General features: G+C 43.9%; 1 protein-coding gene across 1 annotated transcript; it reads left to right on the forward strand.

Moving 5' to 3' along the window:
- Positions 1-1,755: 1,755 nt before the first annotated feature.
- On the forward strand, positions 1,756-20,381 carry LOC124506319 (glutathione S-transferase omega-2-like). Its single transcript, XM_047072368.1, is given in 8 exon segments — positions 1,756-1,825; positions 1,958-2,102; positions 4,356-4,578; positions 5,779-5,880; positions 12,778-12,852; positions 12,854-12,889; positions 19,047-19,153; positions 20,160-20,381. Coding segments are annotated over 8 exon segments (918 nt in total). The 3' UTR covers positions 20,320-20,381.
- Positions 20,382-22,722: the final 2,341 nt, after the last annotated feature.

The following is a 22,722-nucleotide window of genomic DNA, read 5'->3' on the forward strand; positions in this document are numbered from 1 at the left end:
CTTTTGCAATACCAGATGTCCTACTGACATATAATATTTTCTTTTCAGAGAACACTTATTCAAACATTTTTGCCACTCTCCAATTCTTATAAAGCGACAACTACTCAAAACCACATGAATTCACTCTGAATGACTTAGCAAAAAATGTAACAGAGTCACTATCCTGAAGATTTTTAAAGATTCTTATTCAGTAGAAAAAAAAAGCCTATTAACCAATGATTTCTGGATAGATTGGAATTCCAAAGGCCAAAAGATACCCATTCATAAGTTACATAATTAGGTTCTGTCATTTTAATAATATTTAAATTTAGTGGACATCTGAGCAGCTGTTATATGTTATATCTCACACATAATTAATACTTATAAGAATGGACTTAACATTCCTACCCTCTTAACCAACTTTAGAGGCCAAGACAATAAAGTCAGGCTTTGAACTTTTAAAGTTCTTCAACCCCACTCACTGGTCACGTTGGGCAAGTAATTTCATTTTTCCGAGTCTCTTTTCTGTTTTGCAAGATAGGAATAATACTAGCTGCCTAACTGAGTAGTCATGGGAATCAAACAAGGTAGACAATGGAAATCAGTTGGTGTGAGTGAGACAGATCATACTTTTCTTTCCTTCTTTACCTGTCAATCTTATACAATCCATTGACAAGCAATTCCCATTTCAACCAAGTCCTGTAAAATTAAAGGAATTATTTTACCACCTGCTAAATTTCATGATCTCAGCCTATCAGGGTCAGAACAAAGACCAGCTACCTCCATTATGTAAGGTAGATGGAAGAGCTACCCAAGTGGTCCCTGTATTGCTGGGTTGTTGGCCATGTTTTCCGTGGCAATTCGAGTTTTCTCTGAAATGAGTGCTGGGAGTGGTAAGAATTTACAAATTTGTCTTTGCCTCTAGGTAAAGAATGTTCCTACTCATCACTAGTTTTCTGTAGCTGGGATAAAATGTCACAAATAGGGCGAGAATAAAGGTGAAGCAAGTGAGGGGCCGCGATCCGCAAAAAATTTAAGGAGGCACTCACTCTCCGGGTCACGCAAGATTTCAACACTAACAAGTTTTCATCCTTATCTGCTATATCTGGAGGAAGTCTGGCTTCACTTAAAACAAACAAATCTTATTCATTATAGGGAGGTTGTGTCCAATTGTCTTAGAGATGCAGGAGGGAGGGTTTAGGATGGGAAAGAAAACGTATCATTACCCTGGTCAAGTTTTACTAAACTCCCTTGAAATACAAGCTGGAGTTTAAATGCCCAATCTTCAGGGACTTTGGATCTGGAGGAGAGACCCACCCTGAATGCTCTCCCACGTGTTCAAGGCAAGGGGTTCTTTTCAGGGTTCTCTTGCTCACTCTGACTTTTGGGCTTCCAGATCCGGGCAGATGTCTCTCTTGGTTAAGTTGTCCTAGCTCCCGTCCCAGATCACTTCCCTTCTGTCCCCTCACCACCTCCCCTCCAACCCCGACCTCAGTCACTCAAAAATTGAATTTGGGGCTAGGAGGGGCAGGCTGGAGCGAAGCTGTCCCTAGAGCCTGAGGCCGCGGCGAGGATAACACGCCGCGCAGACGCCGGGAGACCATGGAGGATGCGACCAGGACCTTTGGGAAAGGTGAGCCCCCTCGACAGCTGTCCCCGGACTGGGGGCTCCGCGTGGCTGGGGATGTTGGCTCTGGGAGATGGGGCTGTCGGGCCATGGCCCCCAGACCAGCGCGGCGGGGAGGGACTTGAGGGGTTTCTCTGCACAAAAGCGGAATGAAATGTGTCCTCTCTGGGACTCGGGAGGCGGGGTGCGAGCAGTTCTCTTGGGATCCCCGGGAGATGAGTGAGCCCACCTCCCCATGGGTTCACCGGTCCCTCGATCCCTCCCACCCCCCGCAGGAAGCTGCCCCCCGGGGCCCGTCCCAGAGGGCCTGATCCGAGTCTACAGTATGAGGTTCTGCCCCTTTGCGCACAGGACGCGCCTTGTCCTCCGGGCCAAAGGCATCAGGTGAGAAGCTGAAAGCCAGAGCCCCAGAGGCGAGCGGGGTGCTCAAAATCTGGGGCGCCCTGCCCCGATTTCAGAGGCGCTCCTTGTGTCCCCTTCTTCTGAGGCAGAGTCGGTAAGTGGTTAGCAGAGGGCGGGTTCTTTAGCAGGCGGTCCTGAACTGCACGGCTTGTTCGTAGCGGTGTCTGTGCCCGAAACTTCCAGGACACCTCGCGGTAAACTGAACCTTGCCTCTGGCGAGCCGGTTCCCTCCCGTAATGCTTGTGAAGGAAGGGCACTGCGGCTGCTACGAGGCCTCCTCTGCTCCAGCGAATGGGCCCCCCACCCAGGCAACCAGGCAACTTCAGTTCACTTTCTTCGTTGCGCTTACCGCATCCAGCATTTTATCCGTTCGTTCCTCTCCCCTCCACGCTCCTCGGCCCCACTGCCACCACCGCCACCCCCCCCCGCCCCCGGTGGCCAAATGTAATTTCTGAGGGTAGGGCTTTTGTCTGTTTTACTCCTGAGCTAGAAGAGAGCCTGGTGCATGGTAGGTGTTGAAAAATATTTTTTGAATGAATGAACAAATAGTTCCAAACAATGAAGTAGGTAGAAAGAACTGCAGTCAAGAGGTGTCTTGAAGGTTCTAACATACCTGAGAAATAGGTACATTTTCTTCCAGAAGGAATTTTGCAAAACTAGCACCTGCAGAGGAGGTCTGGGTATGGAAGGTAGAGCAACTTTGCTGGAATACGGACTGAGGAGTGCAGCTGGCCAGAGCCAAAGTGTTGAGGTTGTGTTATTCCAGGCTTTTGACTCTCTTGGAGAGTCATTAAGGGATTAAGGAAGTCATTAAGGGATGACTTCAGAGTTTCAGACTGATGTCAGAGAAATACCAAGAAATAATAATGGAGAGACATTTTATTATGCAATTCTGTTCTGTTGAGTGTATATGGCATACACTTCCAGATTCTTCCTTATGGCTTGAGTCTAGTTGGCCCTAAGGTTACCTTTTTAAAATAACAACAGCTCCAGGTTTTACCCTTAAGTGACAAATTGATAGTTTAGGAAGCAATGTAAGTATTTCTTTAGGGCAGGGTTTTTCAACTTTGGCACTATTGACATTCTGGGCCAGGTAGATCTTTGGTGTGTGTGTGTGTGTGTGTGTGTGTGTGACATTCTGGGCCAGGTAGATCTTTGGTGTGTGTGTGTGTGTGTGTGTGTGTGTGTGTGTGTGTGTGTTGGGGTGGGGTGGGGTGCTGTCTTCTTCATTGTTGGGCATTTAGCAGCATCCCTGGTCTCTACCCATTAGATATGACAATCAAAAAGTGGCTCCACATAGTGACATATGTCCCTGCAGAATGGAGCAGGATTACTCCTGGTTGAAAACCACTGCTTTAGGATTTAAGATACTCTCCTTGACTGAGCAAAGAATATACTCATTTGTTTCCTTTGCTCTTTTAAACATATGTGAGCACTTCTGGTAACTTTATAGGCTTGAGCCTCTAATAATAATATTGGGAAGAATAAAAAAGTTATTACATGCTTATGTACCTAGGCACTGTCCCAAGCACTTTAGACACACTTATTTGATCCTCACCACAATGCCAAGATGGCCACAATGATTCCTCCCATTTTACAATTAAGGGCACTGAACACAGAGAGGTTAAGGAATTTGTCCAGCATCACAAGCTAGACAGTCCAAACCACAGGCAGTCTGATGCCAGAGTTTGAGCTCATAACTACTAATATTTACCATATCCTTTTGTGACTTGTTAATATCATATTTGTATTTGCAAGCTTTAAAACGTAGGAAACTCTGTAATGCTGTGCTTAAGAGTGTGAGCTCTGAGTCAGACTTTCTGACTCTCAGCTTGGCTGTACTATTTCCTAGCAGTGATAATGGGCAGGAGATTGAACCTCTTGGAGGCAGGAATCACAAAGAGCAAACAAGACAAGGCAGAAAAAATGTTTAGCTCGTCTTTTTTTTTTTTTTTTAAGTTTATTCATCTTTGAGAGAGAGAGAGAGACAGAGCATAAGCGGGGAAGGGGAAGAGAGAGGGAAACACAGAATCCGAAGCAGGCTCCAGGCTCTGAGCTGTCAGCACAGAGCCTGATGTGGGGCTCGAACCCACAAACTGCAAGATCATGACCTGAGCCGAAGTCAGACACTCAACCGACTGAGCCACCCAGGCGCCCCTAGCTCGTCTTAACTATAGCAATGGAGACAATGATGTTGCTATGTATTTTTCTTTGTAGAAACCTAACCTTTGAAAAACTTATTGCAAATTGAAATTTTATAAATTGATTGCTTCTGCTTTCCAGATGAATGTCTGTCTGCGTAAGCCTCTCATTTTTGCTCTGTCTTATTTTCCCTCTGCTTTTGAAGACATGAAGTAATCAACATTAACCTGAGAAACAAGCCTGAATGGTACTATACAAAGCACCCTTCTGGCCAAATTCCTGTCCTGGAGAACAGCAAATGTCAGTTGATCTATGAATCTGTCATCGCCTGTGAGTACCTGGACGATGCTTATCCTGGAAGGAAGCTGTATCCATATGACCCTTATGAGCGGGCTCGCCAGAAGATGTTATTGGAGCTATTCTATAAGGTATATCCAAAATTTTAAAAAGCCACTTACAGTCTATTTTACTTTGTATGTCTTTCCCAAACCTCAGTTCATTTTTAAAGCTAAATCATTGATGAGGTTGTTTTGTGTTAATACTATGTGCATCTTAGAAGGAAAACTAGTATGGAGTAATAGTAGGGCTCTCACCTCTAAAATTAAAGATGAAAGGCTTAACTGATAGGTTTTTTTCCATTTCAACTAGGAGACTCAAGAGGTATGGTTACGGTGTGGTCATGACCATGTGCCTCCAGGTGGGAAGGTTGAAAGAGCTGAAAACTGGTAGCGCTTTAAGGGGAATATTTCTAAGGTTTCAGGTAAAAAAAAATTGGGGTGTTAAGAAGGTAATGCATGAAGGGGGACTGGACTTTATGCAGAGCAACAGTGCCAACTACCCAGGAAACATGAAGAAGAGAGAACAGGGGATACCTGTTGATAATATAAGAAAAAATGGAGTTTTATGATAGTTCTCTTTGAAAAGAAATAAAAGGAACTCAAGAACATTAATGGCTGACCTATCTTGAGCATTTATGCTGTGCCAAGCACGGCCCTACCTGCGTTATAAAGGTCAACTCGCTTAACGCTCCCAACAGCCCTGCAAGGGGGGCACTGTTATTGTATCCATTCTTCAGATGACAACACTGAGGCTTAGAGAGGTTAAGTGCCCCACCGCAGATTGAACAACGAAGAAGTAGCTGAGCGAGTAAGGAGCACTAGAGACCCCCTTTAAAGTGCCTTGTTTTGGGGCGCCTGGGTGGCGCAGTCGGTTAAGCGTCCGACTTCAGCCAGGTCACGATCTTGCGGTCCGTGAGTTCGAGCCCCGCGTCAGGCTCTGGGCTGATGGCTCGGAGCCTGGAGCCTGTTTCCGATTCTGTGTCTGCCTCTCTCTCTGCCCCTCCCCCGTTCATGCTCTGTCTCTCTCTGTCCCAAAAATAAATAAACGTTGAAAAAAAAAAAAATTTAAAAAAAAAAAAAAAAAAATAAAGTGCCTTGTTTTGCCAGGGTGCTGTGACAGTGGATTCCTGGAACCCAGAGATGGCATGACCCTCCCAGGAGGTGGGGAACCTGGATGTGCGTGTTGTCCTGTTCAGTTGGAGTGATAAAGCTTTGGCTGTGTTTTCAGGCAGAACAGGAGCACAGAGTTTCCTTAGACTTCTCCACTAAGAACCTGTGTTCTCTGATTAGGTCCCACATTTGACCAAGGCGTGTCTGGTGGCCATAAGATGTGGGAGAGAATGTGCTGATCTGAAGCTAGCCCTGCGTCAGGAATTCTGCAACCTTGAAGAGGTACAAAAGGGGGTCCCTCTCCTGGTCAGATTCAGTGGAAGAGGTGATACAGGGTCCTGAGCCTGACCCCTTGCTTTCACAGACTTATTCTTTCTGCCAGAAGTTGATAAGTTCAGGTGCCAGTCATCTGGTTTTAACTTGTGGGTGCTTGCTCCCCACTAACCTGTTATGGAACTATTCTTGAAAATCTGGCAAGGAAGGGGGAAGGACACGTGATGAGTTTCTTCCTTTCCCCAACTCACCACATTCTTTACTGCTGCATGGCTTCTGTATTTTCTGCCAATGAGGCTAAGATTTGTATTTGTTAGGGATTTTGTTTGGCTGCTAGCAAAAGGGACCTTACTACTGTAAACTTATTTTATAACAGTTTGCTCTCTCACATAAAAAGTCAGAGTAGTGCAGTTCAGGGCTATTTTGATGGGTTCTTTATAAAGTTATTAGGGACTGAGGCTCTCTTTCCATCTGCTTTGTCATCTTTAGTGCAGGTCTTTCATCCTCAAAATGACAAGATAGCTGCTGGAACTGCAGCCATCATTTCTAAGTTCCAAGTTGAGGAAAGGAGAACAAGGGGGAAAAAATGGCGAAAGGCCATGCCCCTTTAAAAGACTTTCCCAGAATCCCTACTCAATGATTCCTTAAATCTCATTGGCCACAACTTAGTTGTTGTGTGAGAACTATGTGCAGAGCCAGCTGGGAAATGTAGTCTTTTAGCTGGGGACACCTTGAATAAATCAGGGTTCTGTAATCAAGAAAGAGGGGAGAGTGGCTATGGGTAGGCAAGGAGCAATCTCTGCCAGCAGATCCTTCCCTAACCTGGCAGTAATACAGCTACTTACCCCTTACCTCTAGAATGATCTGAAAGGTGGTTCTAATGACTTCCTTTAAATTTGTTCTAGAATCTGATATGTTCCCTTTATGGGGCTGGGAGTTGTAACTGTTGGCAGCTAGAGAATGCTATTTTTATCCCCTTCAGGGAAGGCTGATTATTAATTCTCTTTCATTTGACCTTTGTCAAGTGGAAGCAGATTACATTTATTTACATTTCCAGCTACCTATCTTAGATTTGTACAATTGCAGTATTTATGGATGATGAATAATTATCTATAAGAAAGGACTTCTGAAAGAAGAAGAAGCTCTGATTTATAGCATTTTCTATTATTTTTTTAAATGTTTATTTTTTTTTGAGACAATGCGAGAGACAGAGTGCAAGCAGCGGAGGGGCAGACAGAGGGAGACACAGAATCTGAAGCGGGCTCCAGGCTCTGAGCTGTCAGCCCAGAGCCCGACACGGGGCTGGAACTCACGAATTGTGAGATCATGACCTGAGCCGAAGTGGGATGCTTAACCGACTGAGCCACTCAGGCCCCCCTGATTTATAGCATTTTCTGATTTCGGTGCTGTAAATACTCCCACCAAATGCTGATTTGACCTACCAATGTTGTGTCTAAGCCCAGGGTTGAAAAGAGATGTGATTGGTGATTGGTCAGCTCCGGCGCAACACTGAATAACACATTTCCTCTTTATCTTCAGTAGCTGAGTCCTAGAAATAATTTGTTAAACTAGCTGAGGTAGGTATATACCAAAATACTGATGGTATTTAAGGACCCCTGAATATTCAGGATTGTTGTAGCAGATTTGAATATGGTTTTTGTCCCATTATTAGCAAGACTTATAAATACAATGTAGGCAATATCAGAATCTGAAACATGCCCAGTTAGCTTGATCCACTCTTAATACCAGTATATTGACTCTAGGAGATTCTACTGAGATAGAAACTTGTGAGAATAATTTTGATAGCGAATGTTCCCTGACTTGTGCAACTCTTTTGCATGGTTTTATATAATCAGGATTTTGTGTGAGCTGAAAGTACATTAAATATACATGGTCTTTCTGAGTGATAAGTAAGGCAAGATACCAATACATAATCTTCTGCTCAGTTTACTGCTTGCAGCCTTAAACTGTGACAGTTTCTCTTTTTCAAGTAATGCCCTGACTTTTAAATTTGTTCTTAAAAAAGTTGCATCAAAATTAAAGATTCATTGTGCTTGTTATTTAGCCGCATTTTTCTGCAATATGTTTACAATTCTTTGAGATACATTACTGCTGCATTCATTATCAAACTGGCAGAGTCCCCACTTGCTTTCCTGTTCCAAACATTTGCATGAGCTTTAAAATGACAGGGATGCCCTTCCCTAACCACACTTTCTGTTGTCAAACCGATTTTCCAGCCTCTACTGAATCAATCTCAGTGGCACACGTCTTTTTAGCTTTATTCTTTTTTTAACGTTTGTGCTTGACTTCGCCGTATCAGAATAGCACTTGAGCCCACTTTCGTTTTATCTTTGTGGATTTGAATGTGGCAGAACTTTCAGAGGTTCCTTTTTTGGGGGGGCGGGGCTAGTGCCTTCATTCTAAATATTTTCATTGTGGAAGCAGTCAGCCCAAAGGCAGTGAAAGACAGGATTCGGCCAGATTTCTCTGATGCTGCGGAATTTTGCTCTGATTCAGCGTTTCTGTGTTATGAATTCTGTATTCTGGCTGTTGCTTGGTTTCTTGCCAATCATCAGTGGAACTCAATAAAAGGGAATGAGAAGGGTAGTAACAGATAACTCTGGAAAACACAATCCCTAGGAGGGAATGACAACCTGCCTAGTAACTTGAGGCCTTCAGCTTCCGGGGGCCACAGGAGACCTTATGTTGTTTTTAATTCTTTTTTTTTTTTTATTAATAAATGTTTATTTATTTTTGAGAGGGAGAGGGAGAGGGAGAGGGAGAGAGAAAGAGCAGGGAAGGGGCAGAGAGAGAGGGGGACAGAGAGGGTCTGAAGCGGGCTCTGCACTGACAGCAGCTAGCCTGGAGATCAAGACCAGAGCCAAAGTCAGACACTCAGCTGACTGAGCCACCCAGGCGCCCATGTTTTTAATTCTTGGTATTCCCCAACCTGCCTTGTGATGTCTCCACGCAAAGCTTCCCATGTCGCCAAATTTGGTTACATGTCTTGTGTTTTTAGTGAGGTCAGATTTGTATAAGCTGTATTGACATCACCCAGGAACATCTCTAGTTAAGTATTTTTGTGATTCCAAATTTCTCCCCTAATGTTAATTTTTTTTTAATTTTTTTTAACGTTTATTTATTTTTGAGACAGAGAGAGACAGAGCATGAACAGGGGAGGGGCAGAGAGAGAGAGGGAGACACAGAATCTGAAACGGGCTCCAGGCTCCGAGCTGTCAGCACAGAGCCCGACACGGGGCTCGAACTCACGGACCCTGAGATCGTGACCTGAGCCGAAGTCGGACGCTTAACCGACTGAGCCACCCAGGCGCCCCTACCCTAATGTTAATTTTTAATCTGTCCTTTCTCCTCTCCAGAAAGAATACATTTGCACCCAATTAGATTATATTTTCTTGGTTAAGTTTTGCTTTTTTTCCTTAATTTTTATTAATTTCAATAATGAAATTATATGTTGCTTAATTATTTATCCTTTGATGTCAGCAGGACATGAAGGAAAGAAAGTTTGTATCTGGCTAATTGTTCACTGAAAATAATTTTCTATAGCCTTTTGTGTATGGCAAACTATAACCTAAATTTATTTTGTTATCAACAATTTAACATGTCTACAAACTAAATTAGTTGTTACTAGCTATGTTTTTATAACAGCTTTATTGAGATATAATTCACATACTATAAATTCACCCTTTTCAAGTGTACAGTTCCGTGGCTTTTAGAATATTTACAGAGTTGTGCAACCATCACCGCTAGTTATTCTACAACATTTCATCATCTCAAAAAGGAACTCCTTAGTCATTAGTATTAGCTTCCCATTTCTTCAAAACCTTCCCAGCTATCAGCACCCACTAATTCACTTGTCTTTATGGATTTACCTGTTCTGGACATTTCACAGAAGTGGAAACATAGAATGTTAGCCTTTCATGAGCTTCTTTTACTTAACATAATGTTTTAAAGGTTCATCTTTTTTTTTTTTTATGGCTGAAAAATATTGCATTATTTGGAGATACCATATTTTGCATATCCATCAGTTAATGGACAGGTGGGTTGTTTCCCCTTTCTGGCTATGACAAATAATGCTGCTGTGAGCATTTATGCATGCGTTTTTGTGTTGGATGTATGTTATCAGTTCTCTTGGGTTTGCTAACTGATTTAGCATGTCTATTAATGTGCCATTAATTTCAGTTGTAATCACCATCCTTCCACACTAGGAAACCGATTATCCTCTATTCACAAGGGCTAATTGAGTGTTTTTTGTGCTGTTGCTACTTTGGTAACTTTATTCACTGTCCAGTTCTGACAGCTGCTTTCCATGTAAATGAATATTTGCTATATTTCTGTTAATAGCCTTCTGCTATACCATCTACCACCATGTAAATAATAGAATAATAATTATTCTCATCATGTAGAAATTAATTTTACTTTTCTCCAATTATAAATTAGTATTTGTTCATTAGAGAATTTGGAAAATATAGAAACTAAGAAAAAAAAATCCATAAGCCTATTACCCAGAAACAACTATTGGTATTATTTTGGACTTTTTTTGTTTTCCTTTTCTGCTATGTAGTTGAAATTGTACTGTTATATAGAACTAGGTTATCGTTATGATGTAAAGATTTTCCCATATTTTTATAAACTCTAGAATGCTTGTTTATATGTATAAGAGCATTTTTAAAAGAAGCATTATTTATGAGGGTGAAAAATTATAAACCTTAATGTACATTAGACAGGAAATGGTTAGATAAATTATGTTCATCTTGGGGCGCCTGGGTGGCTCACTCAGTTGAGCAGCTGACTCTTGATTTTGGTTCAGGTCATGATCTCACAGTCTGTGAGTTCAAGCCCCACAGTGGGCTTTGTGCTGACAGCACGGAGCCTGCTTCAGATTCTATGTCTCCCTCTTTCTGCCCCTCCCCGACTTGTGTAAATGTTAAAAAAAAATTTTTAAATAAAAAAATTATGTTCATCTTGTGGAATTCTGTATGGCAGTTTATTTTTTAATGTTTTTTAAATTTATTTTTCAGAGAGAGAGAGAGAGAGAGAGAGAGCGAGCACTAGTGGGGGAGGGGCAGGAGAGAGGGAGACACAGAATCTGAAGGAGGCTCCAGGCTCTGAGCTGTCGGCACAGAGCCTGGTTGGGGGCTTGAACTTGTGAACCGCAAGATCATGACCTGAGCTGAAGTCAGACGCTCAACCAGTTGAGCCTCCCAGGTACCCCTGTATAGCAGTTTAAAATGAATGAAGTAGATCCATGAGTACTGCCATGAAAAAATTGCCTAGAAATATTTAAGTGAATTACACAGTTATACAGATGGCATGATCCCATTTTTGTAGAAGAAAAAAAAATGTACATATGTGTACATATGCATGTAAATAAATGTCCAGAAAAATGCCTTTATAGATAGATATCACACTCCCAATAGAGGTTGCTACTGGGAAAGGGATTAGAACTGGGATGAGAAAGAAAACTTGGTAAGAGCAGGGATGGGGAGGGCAGGTCTTTGCCATTTATACTGCTTTCTTTGTGGGGGGCGCCTGGGTGGTTCAGTCGGTTGAGTGTCCAAATTTGGCTCAGGTCACGATCTCACAGTTTGTGAGTTCAGGCCCCGTGTCAGGCTCTGTGCTGACAGCTCAGAGCCTGGAGCCTGCTTCAGATTCTGTGTCTCCCTCTCTCTCTGCCCCTCCCCCACTCATGCTCTCTTTCTCTCAAAAATAAGTAAACATTAAAAAAATTAGGCTGCTGTCTTGTTTTTAAATAATGAGAAAGTATTTCTGTATTACATGTACAATCTTTAAAAACAGAAAAAAAAATCACTTTCTTTCTACATAATTTGCCATGTGTATAAACCATACTTATTTATCCAGCACACCCATTAGGAGTTTTTAGATTGTTTCTGGTTGTTTACCATTGAACGGTGCTGTAAGAAACGGCAGCTGTTCTTTTTTGCATATAAAAAAAAAATTCTGTATTTTAGAATATGTCCTTAGGCCAGACTTCCAGGAATGGAATTACCAGATCAAAGGGTATGAACATTTAGAGGCTGGAGCAGTGTGTTGCTAAATTGCTTCCCCAAAGACTTGGGCTGTTTGCCCCCCACCAGCAGTGTATAAAAATTCTCTTTGCACTTCCCCCTTTCCACTGTTGGGAGATTTCATTAAAGATGATATTTGCCTGCTTTGGAGAGAAGCAGTAGTTTTTCATGGTTGCCTTAATTTGTATTTCTTTGATTACTAGTGAAGTGGAAGATTTTCCCCCAAAGTGTGCCATCTCTTTGGGTTTTGTGAAAATGGCCTGTTACCCGTCTATCAAGATCTTCCTGATTTTCCTTGTTGAGTGTAAAAGTTCCTTATATGTTAAAGAGTTCCTTATGTATTAAGGATATTTGCCTGTTTTTAAAAATGCTTTTTTTTTGTTTTCTTTTTTTTTAACTTTTAGTTTGGCTTATTTTTTTTTTTTTGTACATGTAGAAATATAACATTTAGTGGCACCTGGGTGGCTCAGTTGGTTAAGTGTCTGACTCTTGTCACGGTTCCTGAGATCGAGCCCCTTGTCAGGCTCTGTGCTGACAGCACTAAGACTGCTTGGAATTCTCTCTCTCTCTCTTTCTCTCAAAAATAAAATAAACTAAAACAAAAAAAAAGAAATATAGGGGTACTTGGGTGGCTCAGTCGGTTAAGCGTCGACTTAGGCTCAGGTCATGATCTCACGGTTTGTGAGTTTAAGCCTTGCATCGGGCTCTGTGCTGTCAGTGCAGAGCCCGCTTCGGATCCTCTGTGTCCCTCTTTCTCTGCTCCTCCCCTGCTCGTGCTCACTCTCTCTCAAAAATAAATAAAAATATGAAAAAGTGTATTTAAAATGGAAATCTAACATTTAACCGTATTGTGCTATAGGTCTTTCCCGTTGTGATTTCTTCCACAGCTTTTACAAATAGGAAGTCGTCTACCCCTTCAGGAGAAATGGAAAATATTCATTTTTTTTCACTCACGATCCATCACTTTAAAGGTATTGGACTTGTCAAGCCTTGGCCTACTAGCTTCCCCTCTTACTATCGTGCTCATACACATTGGCAAAAGAAGTGAGCCCATTAAAAGGATCCCAGCATAGAATTCTCAGGATGGTCCTTTAATCCCTGAATGTTGACAAATTGCGTTCTGAATCTTCATAGGGGACTCCAGGTCATAATTGTTGAGCAGCAGGAGGGGGTGTGTTCTGTCCCAGAACCTACTTCTGAGGCTTCTTTCCAGAGGAGAAATGGGTTTATATGTACTCTAGTTTGTCCTCATAGTTTGTTTCTATACCCTTGGTTCATTTTACAGGGAATCAGTTCTTTCTCGCTGGCTCAGCCTCAGCAGTGCTTCAGTGTAACAGGGACCAGAAATGTCAGAAATGTGAAATTTTGAGAATCTTCTCTCTCTCTCTTTTTTTAATGTTTATTTATTTTAGAGAGATTGAGAGAGAGAGAGAGAGAGAGCAGGGTGGGGCAGAGAGAGAGGGAGACACAATCTGAAGCAGGCTCCAGGCTTGGAACTCTCTGCACAGAGCCCGATGCAGGGCTTGAACTCAAGGGCTGTGAGATCATGACCTGAGCTGAAGCTGGGGCTTACCCGACTGAGCACCCCCAGGGGGCCTTTGAGAACCTTCTCTTATTTTTTATGGACTCAGATTTCTTCCCCTTAGTTGAGTACTTTTCTACTTCTGGAGAAGGGCCTGCCTTGCTGATGTATTGGCAAGTGGTTTTGTGTCTTTTTGGGGCGGGAGGAGAGCGAGGTTCTGCTTCTCAGGAACTGTTTCCTTCAAGAAAAAAACACTCTCTTTGTTCTCCAGCGAGGACAGCAGCGCTCCCTCAAGCCACTGCTCTGTCTGCCCTCTTTGGAGGCAATGACAGTGGTGCAGGGCAGAGACCTCCTCAAGTTAAGCACAGTGAAGCATTAGTGAAGCTGATCCCCAGCTTTACTAACCAAGACTATAGATGGAAGCTTTTTAGTGTCTAGTCTGAGGAAGTCTGGGATTTGCTTCTCTTTAAGATCTTGCTTCTCTCACAAAAACCGTACAGATTTCTTTTACCTCCTTGGTAAACTTCCAGGGCAAGCAAAGGCCAGGGCGCCTTACCACGTATGGCCACAAGGGGGTGCTCCGCGCTTCTTCCTTCCACCCGCGCTCTAGGGCGAACCTCTTTTGGGTCCTCCTGGGGGAGCCCGAGAGGCCCTCGCAGAGGACAAGGAGCCCTTTCATCCGGGCTTTTTCACGTTGAGGGGCTGGAAACACTGTACCCAACGGTCCCTCCCTCTTCATTTGCGTGTTCACTCCTTACCTCTTTTGACATCCACAAGCAAGGGAAGTCTAGTAGTCAATTTTCAGTGAAAAAAGTAGATTTTTAAAATACATATATATATTTCAGGACATCAAATGTCTTTTCCCCAATATCCTAGCTCTTAAGCTTGGATTGGAGATGTGTTGATACTTTTAGGAAAGTGGAGAGCTAGAAGCTGGAGCCTCGCTTCCCTCAGCTGCCCGTGTGTGGCCTGGGGGGAGATGTCTGGGGCCTTGGAATAAAAACACCTCTGTAAGCAGGCTATTTTGCCTTGCTTGGCATACCAGAGACAATAGTTCTGAAAGTGAGGGATTCTATATGTGAGAGGTGGGTGACAAAAAGAACTCAAAATAGAGTTTTATAAAATGGATATTAGCATAACCACTGCTAAGTGGGGTTGAGGGAGCACAGCTTCCTATTCCATTTGTGACAATAAAACACTTAGGGAGGATAAGCCACTGGAGATTAAGATTATCTGTGTACTCACTATCCTACTATCCTGTTTTACTTCTGACTATCCTAAAATCTTTCAGAGGAGCTAATTGGCTTTGGGCAAGGGACTAAGTTTAAACTGAGAACACAGGAGAACTATCTTAGTAATATTGACCAAAGACCCTCTTATCAATGGAATAGAACAAGAAGGAGAGAATTTTGTAAAGATTTTATTTTTAAGTAATCTACACCCAATGTGGAGCTCAAACTCACAAACTCACATGCTGTGCCCACTGAGCCAGCCAGGTGCCCCAGAAGAAGATTTTTGATAAAGTTTTGTTTTGTTTTGTTTTGTTTTGTTTTTTACTGTGATTGTGTCTCATCTCCCAATGGCTGGTGCTCTGGCAGAGCCCATGTCTGAGAGAGAGAAAACAGGACTGGGGAGGGAGTTCTCACAGGGAAGCTCACAGTTGGACCAGCCTTGGCCAGAGAGGGGTGGAGGCTTTCAGAGTTTGCTGATTCTAGGGTTTTTGCTGATACTTAAATTTAAAGAACAAAGAATTCACAAGAGACTGTGACCGCAGTCGTCATACTTAGATATCTGAAGTTCAACAACACAAGGGCTGACTCTAGTATGGGAATAAGGAGAATGCTGTTTTCGTCTGAGCTCCTGCACTACCCAGAGAGCTCCTTCACCTCCCTAGGAGTGAGTTTCCTCCCCTGAAAAGTGAGAGTCTCTTTGTGCTTCCACGTGAGAGGCAAGAATTGGCTCACCCGGCGTGTTTTCCTCTCCTCCTCGGCTGCCAGGAAACTCAAGTCAGATTCAAAGATTTAAGGAACTCTTCAGGCCCCTGGGCTTGATATTTCCTTCCTTGTTTTGACCTTCTGTTCTAACTTTTGTTTTTTTCTGATCTTAGTGGTTTTTAAAAAAATTTTTAATGTTTATTTTTGAGAGACAGAGCATGAGTGGGGGAGGGTCAGAGAGAGAGAGGGAGACACAGAACCCGAAGCAGGCTCCAGGCTCTGAGCTATCAGCACAGAGCCTGATGCAGGGCTTGAACCCACAAACCGTGAGATCATGACCTGAGCTGAAGTAGGATGCTTAACCCACTGAGCCACCCAGGCGCCCCTTTCATGTTTTTTTATTGCACAGATTTTTTACACTGCATCTCTAATCCTGTGTGTAATGAGCATGGTGTAAAAAAATGGTAAAGTGGGAGGGGGGGTCCCAGTAGAGGAGTTCCATTGACCCTTACAACACTGATGTTCTGTGATTCTTAAGGGAAAAGCCACTGCACATATCTGAAGGTATCAGGTTTGCATGGAAGGGAGCTCGCTTACTGAGGGTCTTAAAGGTTTCAATAAACCTGTAAGGAGGGCTGGCCAGGATGTTCTACATCACTGGCACATGTCTGCAAAGGAGCCAGCACTTTGTGCTACTTTATAGGAAGATGGCTATTCTCTTGGGACTTTTATTATTTAAAAAATTGTTTGTTTAATGTTTATTTATTTTTGGAAGAGACAGAGAGACACAGTGCAAATGGGGGAGGGGCAGAGATAGAGGGAGACACAGAATCTGAAGCAGGCTCCAGGCTCTGAGCTCTGAGCTGTCAAGCACAGCTCAAAGCCTGATGCAGGGCTTGAACTCAAGAACTGCAAGATCATGACCTGAGCCAAAGTCGGATGCTCAACTGACTGAGCCACCCAGACACCCCTCTCTTGGGACTTTTAGACTTGCCCTGTGAGAAATCTGGGGGAGAAATGCCTGTCTGAGGCAGGAGTCAAGAATCAGAAGCTGTATCAAAAACTCCAAGGAGTTTTGATGTTACACTTGAATTTAAGAAAGCCCAAGGGAGGGGTGCCTTGGTGGCTCAGTTGGTTAAGTGTCTGACTCTTGATCTCAGCTCAGGTCATGATCTTAGGGTCCTGAGCCCAGGCCCCACGTTGGGCTCTGGGCTGGGTGTGAAGCCAACTTAAGGAAAAATAAAAGAGAGAGAGAGAGAGAGAGGAAGGAAGGAAGGAAGGAAGGAAGGAAGGAAGGAAGGAACAAGGAAGGAAGGAAGGAAGGGAGCCCGAGGGAATGTGTAAATGTATTTTGGGGGTGGGAGAGATTGGCTGAGAATAATACTTCATCTATTTCATCCATATGCTCATTTTGACTTTTTACTGTATCAAGTACTTTGATAGGGCTTGAATTACTTTGAGTGTTTATATAAGAATTAATTATATCTGGGGCGCCTGGGTGGCGCAGTCGGTTAAGCGTCCGACTTCAGCCAGGTCACGATCTCGCGGTCCGGGAGTTCGAGCCCTGCGTCAGGCTCTGGGCTGATGGCTCAGAGCCTGGAGCCTGTTTCCCATTCTGTGTCTCCCTCTCTCTCTGCCCCTCCCCCATTCATGCTCTGTTTCTCTCTGTCCCAAAAATAAATAAACGTTGAAAAAAAAAATTAAAAAAAAAGAATTAATTATATCTGTAACATCATGTATATCAAAGACATACTCCTACTTCGAGTAAATAAAAAGCTTTAAAATATATACTAAATAAATATCAATTACTAAGCAGTTATTCATTTTTGAAATATCACTTTACCAAAGGACCCATCATGGGTTCTAATAAATGTCCATATATGATTTGTTTTGACAAGGACTTTCCCAAGAGCACCGCTGCTCTGTAAACAGAAGAATTATACAGATGTTCTGGGGTTGATCGATTTAGATTTGGTTCTGATTTGTCCCATGAAAGCCAACAGTAAATTGGAGAAATATGTTTCAAAGCCAGAGATAAAAGTCTGGGTAATTACGATCTATTCCTGAACACAAAGATTTGGTGCTATCTAGAACCCATGAAAACTGAACAATTTGTTCTTTTCTGCTGTAAGTCAGATCTGTTTTCCTTATGCCTTAAAATAGCCTCTGTCTTGAGTTTTCATTGGCCAGATTCTACTGGTTTAGTTCCATCCTGTTAGTTTTCTTGAACAAAGTCATGCTACCTAACATTTTTTTAGACTTCCAGGACACCAGTCATGTAAACTGCTCTTTACCATATTGGGGGATAATGAAAACTTAGATTTGCTTTTTCCTCTGAGAAGGGTGGCAGGTGGGGGGATCCCATTCATCTTTTCTGTCAGGAACGGATCTGCTTTCTGTAGAGGTAGACTCTGGACATCTCTATGCTTTCTCATCATAAGAGCTTATGTTTATTTATGCATGATTACGTAACTCCTCACCATAACCTCTGAGGTGGGCGCTAACTTACCACCATGTACAGATGAGCAAATTGAGGCAAGTTGCCCTGGGTTCCATGTTGAATAGGAGGTAGAGCCCAGGATAGGATCAGGTCTGACTGCTCCTGAGCTCACCTTCTTAATGACAACCCTAGACTACATCACAGAATCCATAAGCTGGTCTGGAGTATGAAAAATCAAGCCTGAGTGGTAGAGATAGGAAGATAGAAATGTATCTAAAGGATGTAGGAATCTGGATCTATAGCTGTAGGGGAGTAAGCAGTTGATTATGAGTTATATGGGTCAAAGAGAGTTGTTTGCTTGATTTACCTAGGTAACTGGCCCCATACTTTTCTCTTTGGAAAGACCTGGTCCAAAAGTAACCTGTGTTAGACATTTTTGCTTTTAAAATTTTCAGGTACTTTTTTTTTTAACTGGCTTTTGGTTATCTGTCTGTTAAGAGTTTATCTGTTTGGTTTACAGTCTACCTATCTGGATAAATTTGTCCCATTGGGAAATGAGACATTCTATTTTAATGTAAAAAGTTGACAGTGACGAGTGGCCAGAAGTGTATAGTTCAAAGAGCTCAAATAAAAAAAAGAAAAGATGATATAAAGACAGTGTTGGGATTTGAGGGAGTCCACGAAGACCATTTGCTCTTTCCTGCTTTAGTTATACATTGATTGAGAAATAAGTCTAAAGAGGAAGACATATGGAGACTACAGTATTCCCTTAATTACAGATAAAGTGGGTCCTGGAAAATGAGGGAGCAGGGTTCCTAATGTGGTCCCCTGCCTCTCAGTAATGGGCAGCGCTGGCTTGGGGCAGGGCCCCTGTCTCCAGGAACTGAGCTCATCCAATGAAAGTTTAGCACACGGAGGAACGTGTTCTAGGCTAAGAGGGCAGAGCTGGGCTCCCTCTGCTTGGGGTTTCCTCCAAGTTCCCAAGTCACATGAGCCACCCCAGTGCTCCAGTGTTGAAAGGGGGGAAGGGCTGAATCTGGCTGGGAGTTTGACCCTAAAGGAAGTGGACGAAACCTCAGGAAAAGGGAAGACTCACTGCCTAACAAATTGCAAGGAGAATCAGAGCCTTGGTTCTCTCTCTTTGGGAGTAAATTTGATATTTGTAGTTAGCATCTATAAACATGGCAGCAGGTAGGTAAATTAACTTGCTTTTGTTCTATTTAAACTTTTAGATTCTTGGCTATCAGAACACCGTCTTCTTTGGTGGAGACTGTATATCCATGATCGATTACCTCTTTTGGCCCTGGTTTGAGCGGCTGGATGTGTATGGAATAGCTGAGTAAGACATTTGACTGTGGGGTTGTACTGGGTAACAAGCAGAATGACCAGCCACACAGCATGGAAAGTTAGGGATATTTAAAATAGATGAAGTTGCCCAGTGGACCTGGGGAGACCGTGTAGGGGTCCGCAGCCAGAACATGTGCTTTGTTCCGATGCTCAGAGACGTTGAACTTGTACTGGCACCTGCTGTACTCCCGGTCCAGTGCATAATTGGGCGCTGGACAATTATGGCGTTGGGGAACCGGGTCCTGCCCCAGCAGAAGTGCGTCTGTACCCTCACAATGCGCGGGCTCACACCTACCCAGCCATGCTCTCCCGCACCTCCCACTTTGGCTGTCTCCAAAGGAAGATCACATAAAACATAGTTAGATATTTTAAACTATGTCTCAAAATACACATTACCACAACCTCTGTCCTCTGGAGATGGAGTACTGAACCACGGATCGGGAACCCTCACCTCTTCCTGGATTTCCCACTCACCAGTGGTACTATTTTGAGCAAATCACTTCCATATCCTAGACCTAAATTTCCTGATCCATCTTTGAAAGGGCTGGGTCAGCTCCATTATTTCAAGGTTTGATGATGGTTTTGCTGATTTTTAAAAAGTGTTTTTGGAAACGACTTGTTTTGTTTCAAACTCCCTAAAGTAAAATCTAACAATGACAGAAGAATGTTTCTTTTTGTGGCGGGTGGGTGGGGGGGTGTCCTTTTGTTGGTAAACAGTGAAGCCCAGACACCTTACTTCCCGGAACAATCAGTCCACAAGCATTTTAACTTGTGAAAAGCAACAACAACTTCTGTAAATTCCAAACATGCACAACTGTTCCCCAAATGAGCTTTTCCTCCAGTCAATGATCATGACCAGTTGATAATAAGGTAGCTAAGATAACTTCATTGCCCAAACAAACCAGTCTTTTGTATCTTGTCAATCTAAGAAGCACGCCTGCCACCTTTACCCATGGCTTCCCTTTCAGACAAGCTAACCGTTCTTTCCTGTCCTGCAGCTGTTTGAACCACACACCAGCTCTCCGGCTCTGGACAGCAGCCATGAAGCAGGACCCCACAGTGTGCGCCCTTCTCATAGATAGGAGCATTTTCCTGGGCTTCTTGAATCTTTATTTTCAGAACAACCCTGATGCTTTTGATTATGGGCTAACTTGCTGAGTCTCAGTCTCCCCCTTCACATCCAGAATTCCCAAGGACGTCGTGACTCTACATCAGGGATTGTTTTGGTGGGTCAATCAATCTCTGTTCATTTTCTTTGAGGTTCTCAATAAACGTGGAGACAGAAAATGTATTCTTTCTCACAATCCGTTTGTATGACTCCTCAGGCCTCTACCTTCTGATGATTCTCAAGAAATCTCAAGTGCCCAGTGCCAATGTCCAAGCACATTTTTGGGAGCCTGTGTGCCTCCTGGCTCCTTGGCCTTTTGGCCCAGTTTGACCTCCAGATCACTGGTGCTCAGGCTGATGTGGAGGCTCAAGGCCTGCCCATCAATGATGTTCATCACTACGGATTGGGCCCCTCCACAACTTCCCTGGAGAGAGGAAAGCTGGAGAAGAGGAAGAGGGAAACACTCCAGGCCCAAATACTCTCCATTTGGCAACTGAAAGCTGCTGTCCACATGGGCATGCATGCGTATCATTCTTGTTCACACTTTGGCGCTGGCCTGGGAGACACCAAGGGTCTTGTGACTAAAAAAATCCTGAAGCAGGAAATGAAACACCCGTTGTTCCCCTAGACCGACTACGTCAGAATTTCACCGGTGCTGTCAGGGCTCAGGATGGCTCACAGAATGTTCTATACCAACATCCTGCCTTGAAAAAATAAACAACACCCTAAACCCAGTCACAGGCAAAGGTCACTTGGTTGCATTTGCGTCACACACACTTTCACTTGGTCTCAACAGATGCCTCTAGTTGCCTGCTGTGTACCAAGCCCTGGGCCATGTGGGGGCGAAAGATGACAAAAACACAGGAGCCCCTGGTCATTCCATTCATCTTGGTGGAGGCTGTAGACTTCGTGCTTTGGAGCTGGTTCTCTGGCAGTGGGAACGCTTGTCTTGGCCCCATATGGCACCTTGAGTGGCTCTGCCCAGCACTGCTCACAACCAAGGGTGACCGGGAGTGCCGGCAGGAACTGGACGCTGGCAGCTTCTATCACTTACCCCATAGGAGTGGGACAGGGCTGTCCGATGCCATCTTATCTCCAGGTCTGGGGATCAGCTTGTCATCATTTCAGCTCTATTCATGCTGAACCTCTTCTTAGCTTCCCAGCTGTGGCGAAAGACCGGGCAGTAGTGGGAGTGATGTTGTGACTTGTCGGTGCCCACTGAGCTGTCTGCAGCCCCTGCCTCTGACTCAGCCCAGCCAGCCCTGTTTCTCCCCACGTCTCAGCCCAGCCCGGCCATCTGCTGCCTCTGGGTGGATTTTGACTCATGTCAATAGCTACCGGTGTGGCTCTGAGCCAGCTGGACAGACGCAAGCCTGCTTTGGTGAGGTGGCCCGATCTGCCAGAATGGGCGCCACGTGACGGGGCAGTCTGCTCAGGATGGGGCGCCCTGTTGCCATGGCACCTGAGCCAGAGCAGAGCAAAGTCTGCGAGTCACATTTTCCTGGATCTTTGCTTGGCCCCTGTGGCCTCTCCTAGGACTCGGGGACTGATCGGACTTTGCAGGTGTAAAATCCTGTGTGTTGGCAAGTATTTGGCGTGAGACCAAAATTGCTGTTGACACAACAGATAATGGCATGTCTTTGGATGACCAAAACCAAAGATGTTCTCTTTGGGGCTCCACATACTAATTTAGGAAGCTTGCAAAACCAAGAAACACAGGATGAGAAAAGTGCTCGTGGGGAGAGGTTGCAGGCTGGTGGCCCACAGCCCAGTTTGGGAGGTGAATGCTTTTCGGCCAGGCATGCTCTCTGCAGTTTGTTGGGGTCACCTGCACTGCCTTCCACGTCTTCCTTCTCCTTTATGCCACCCGTCTGCCCCACAGAGGAATCAGTTGTTAACCTCTGGATAAAAGTGTAAGGATTTAGCCTAGAGAAGAGAGGCAGTTAAATAATGCTCCACAAGGAGCTTTTAAAATACCATGTCTTTCATTGCAGGAGAGGGCAGAAATAATATATTAGGGCTTTTTAAAAAATGCAACAATGAAAATAGGAATTCTTCCACCATCTCGTGTTGCAGAGATAACCGCTTTTAACAATTGGTGTATATCTTATAAAAAGCATGTCGAACTTACAGATTTAAGCTGAAAGCTGTTCTCTATGTCCTGCGGTGTGGAAAAAGAGAAAAATAGTTTGAAAGAGCCTCATTGTCATACATGAGGTTAACATCCGAATCCTTGACCAGAGGTGGTCCTGTGAAGCTCCCGTCCCTAGTGGTTCTGAACTGGAGCCCATCTGGACCGAGTCCAGTGACATCCTGGCTTGGTTGGGGGTAGGCTGGGTGGCTGGGACAGCTGGAAGTGATGGTGGGGGTAGGGGGAGATGGTGACTGTTACTTGAAGTTCCTTCTAGCTCAAAATCTCTGATCTCAGACAAAGAAGCGGTTGAGCGTGTAAG

This window comes from Lynx rufus, unplaced genomic scaffold, assembly GCF_022079265.1.
Source record: "Lynx rufus isolate CCGP_SWC_20201006 ecotype Redwood Valley unplaced genomic scaffold, mLynRuf1.p SCAF_11, whole genome shotgun sequence".
In the NCBI taxonomy this organism is placed as follows: Eukaryota; Metazoa; Chordata; class Mammalia; order Carnivora; family Felidae; genus Lynx; species Lynx rufus.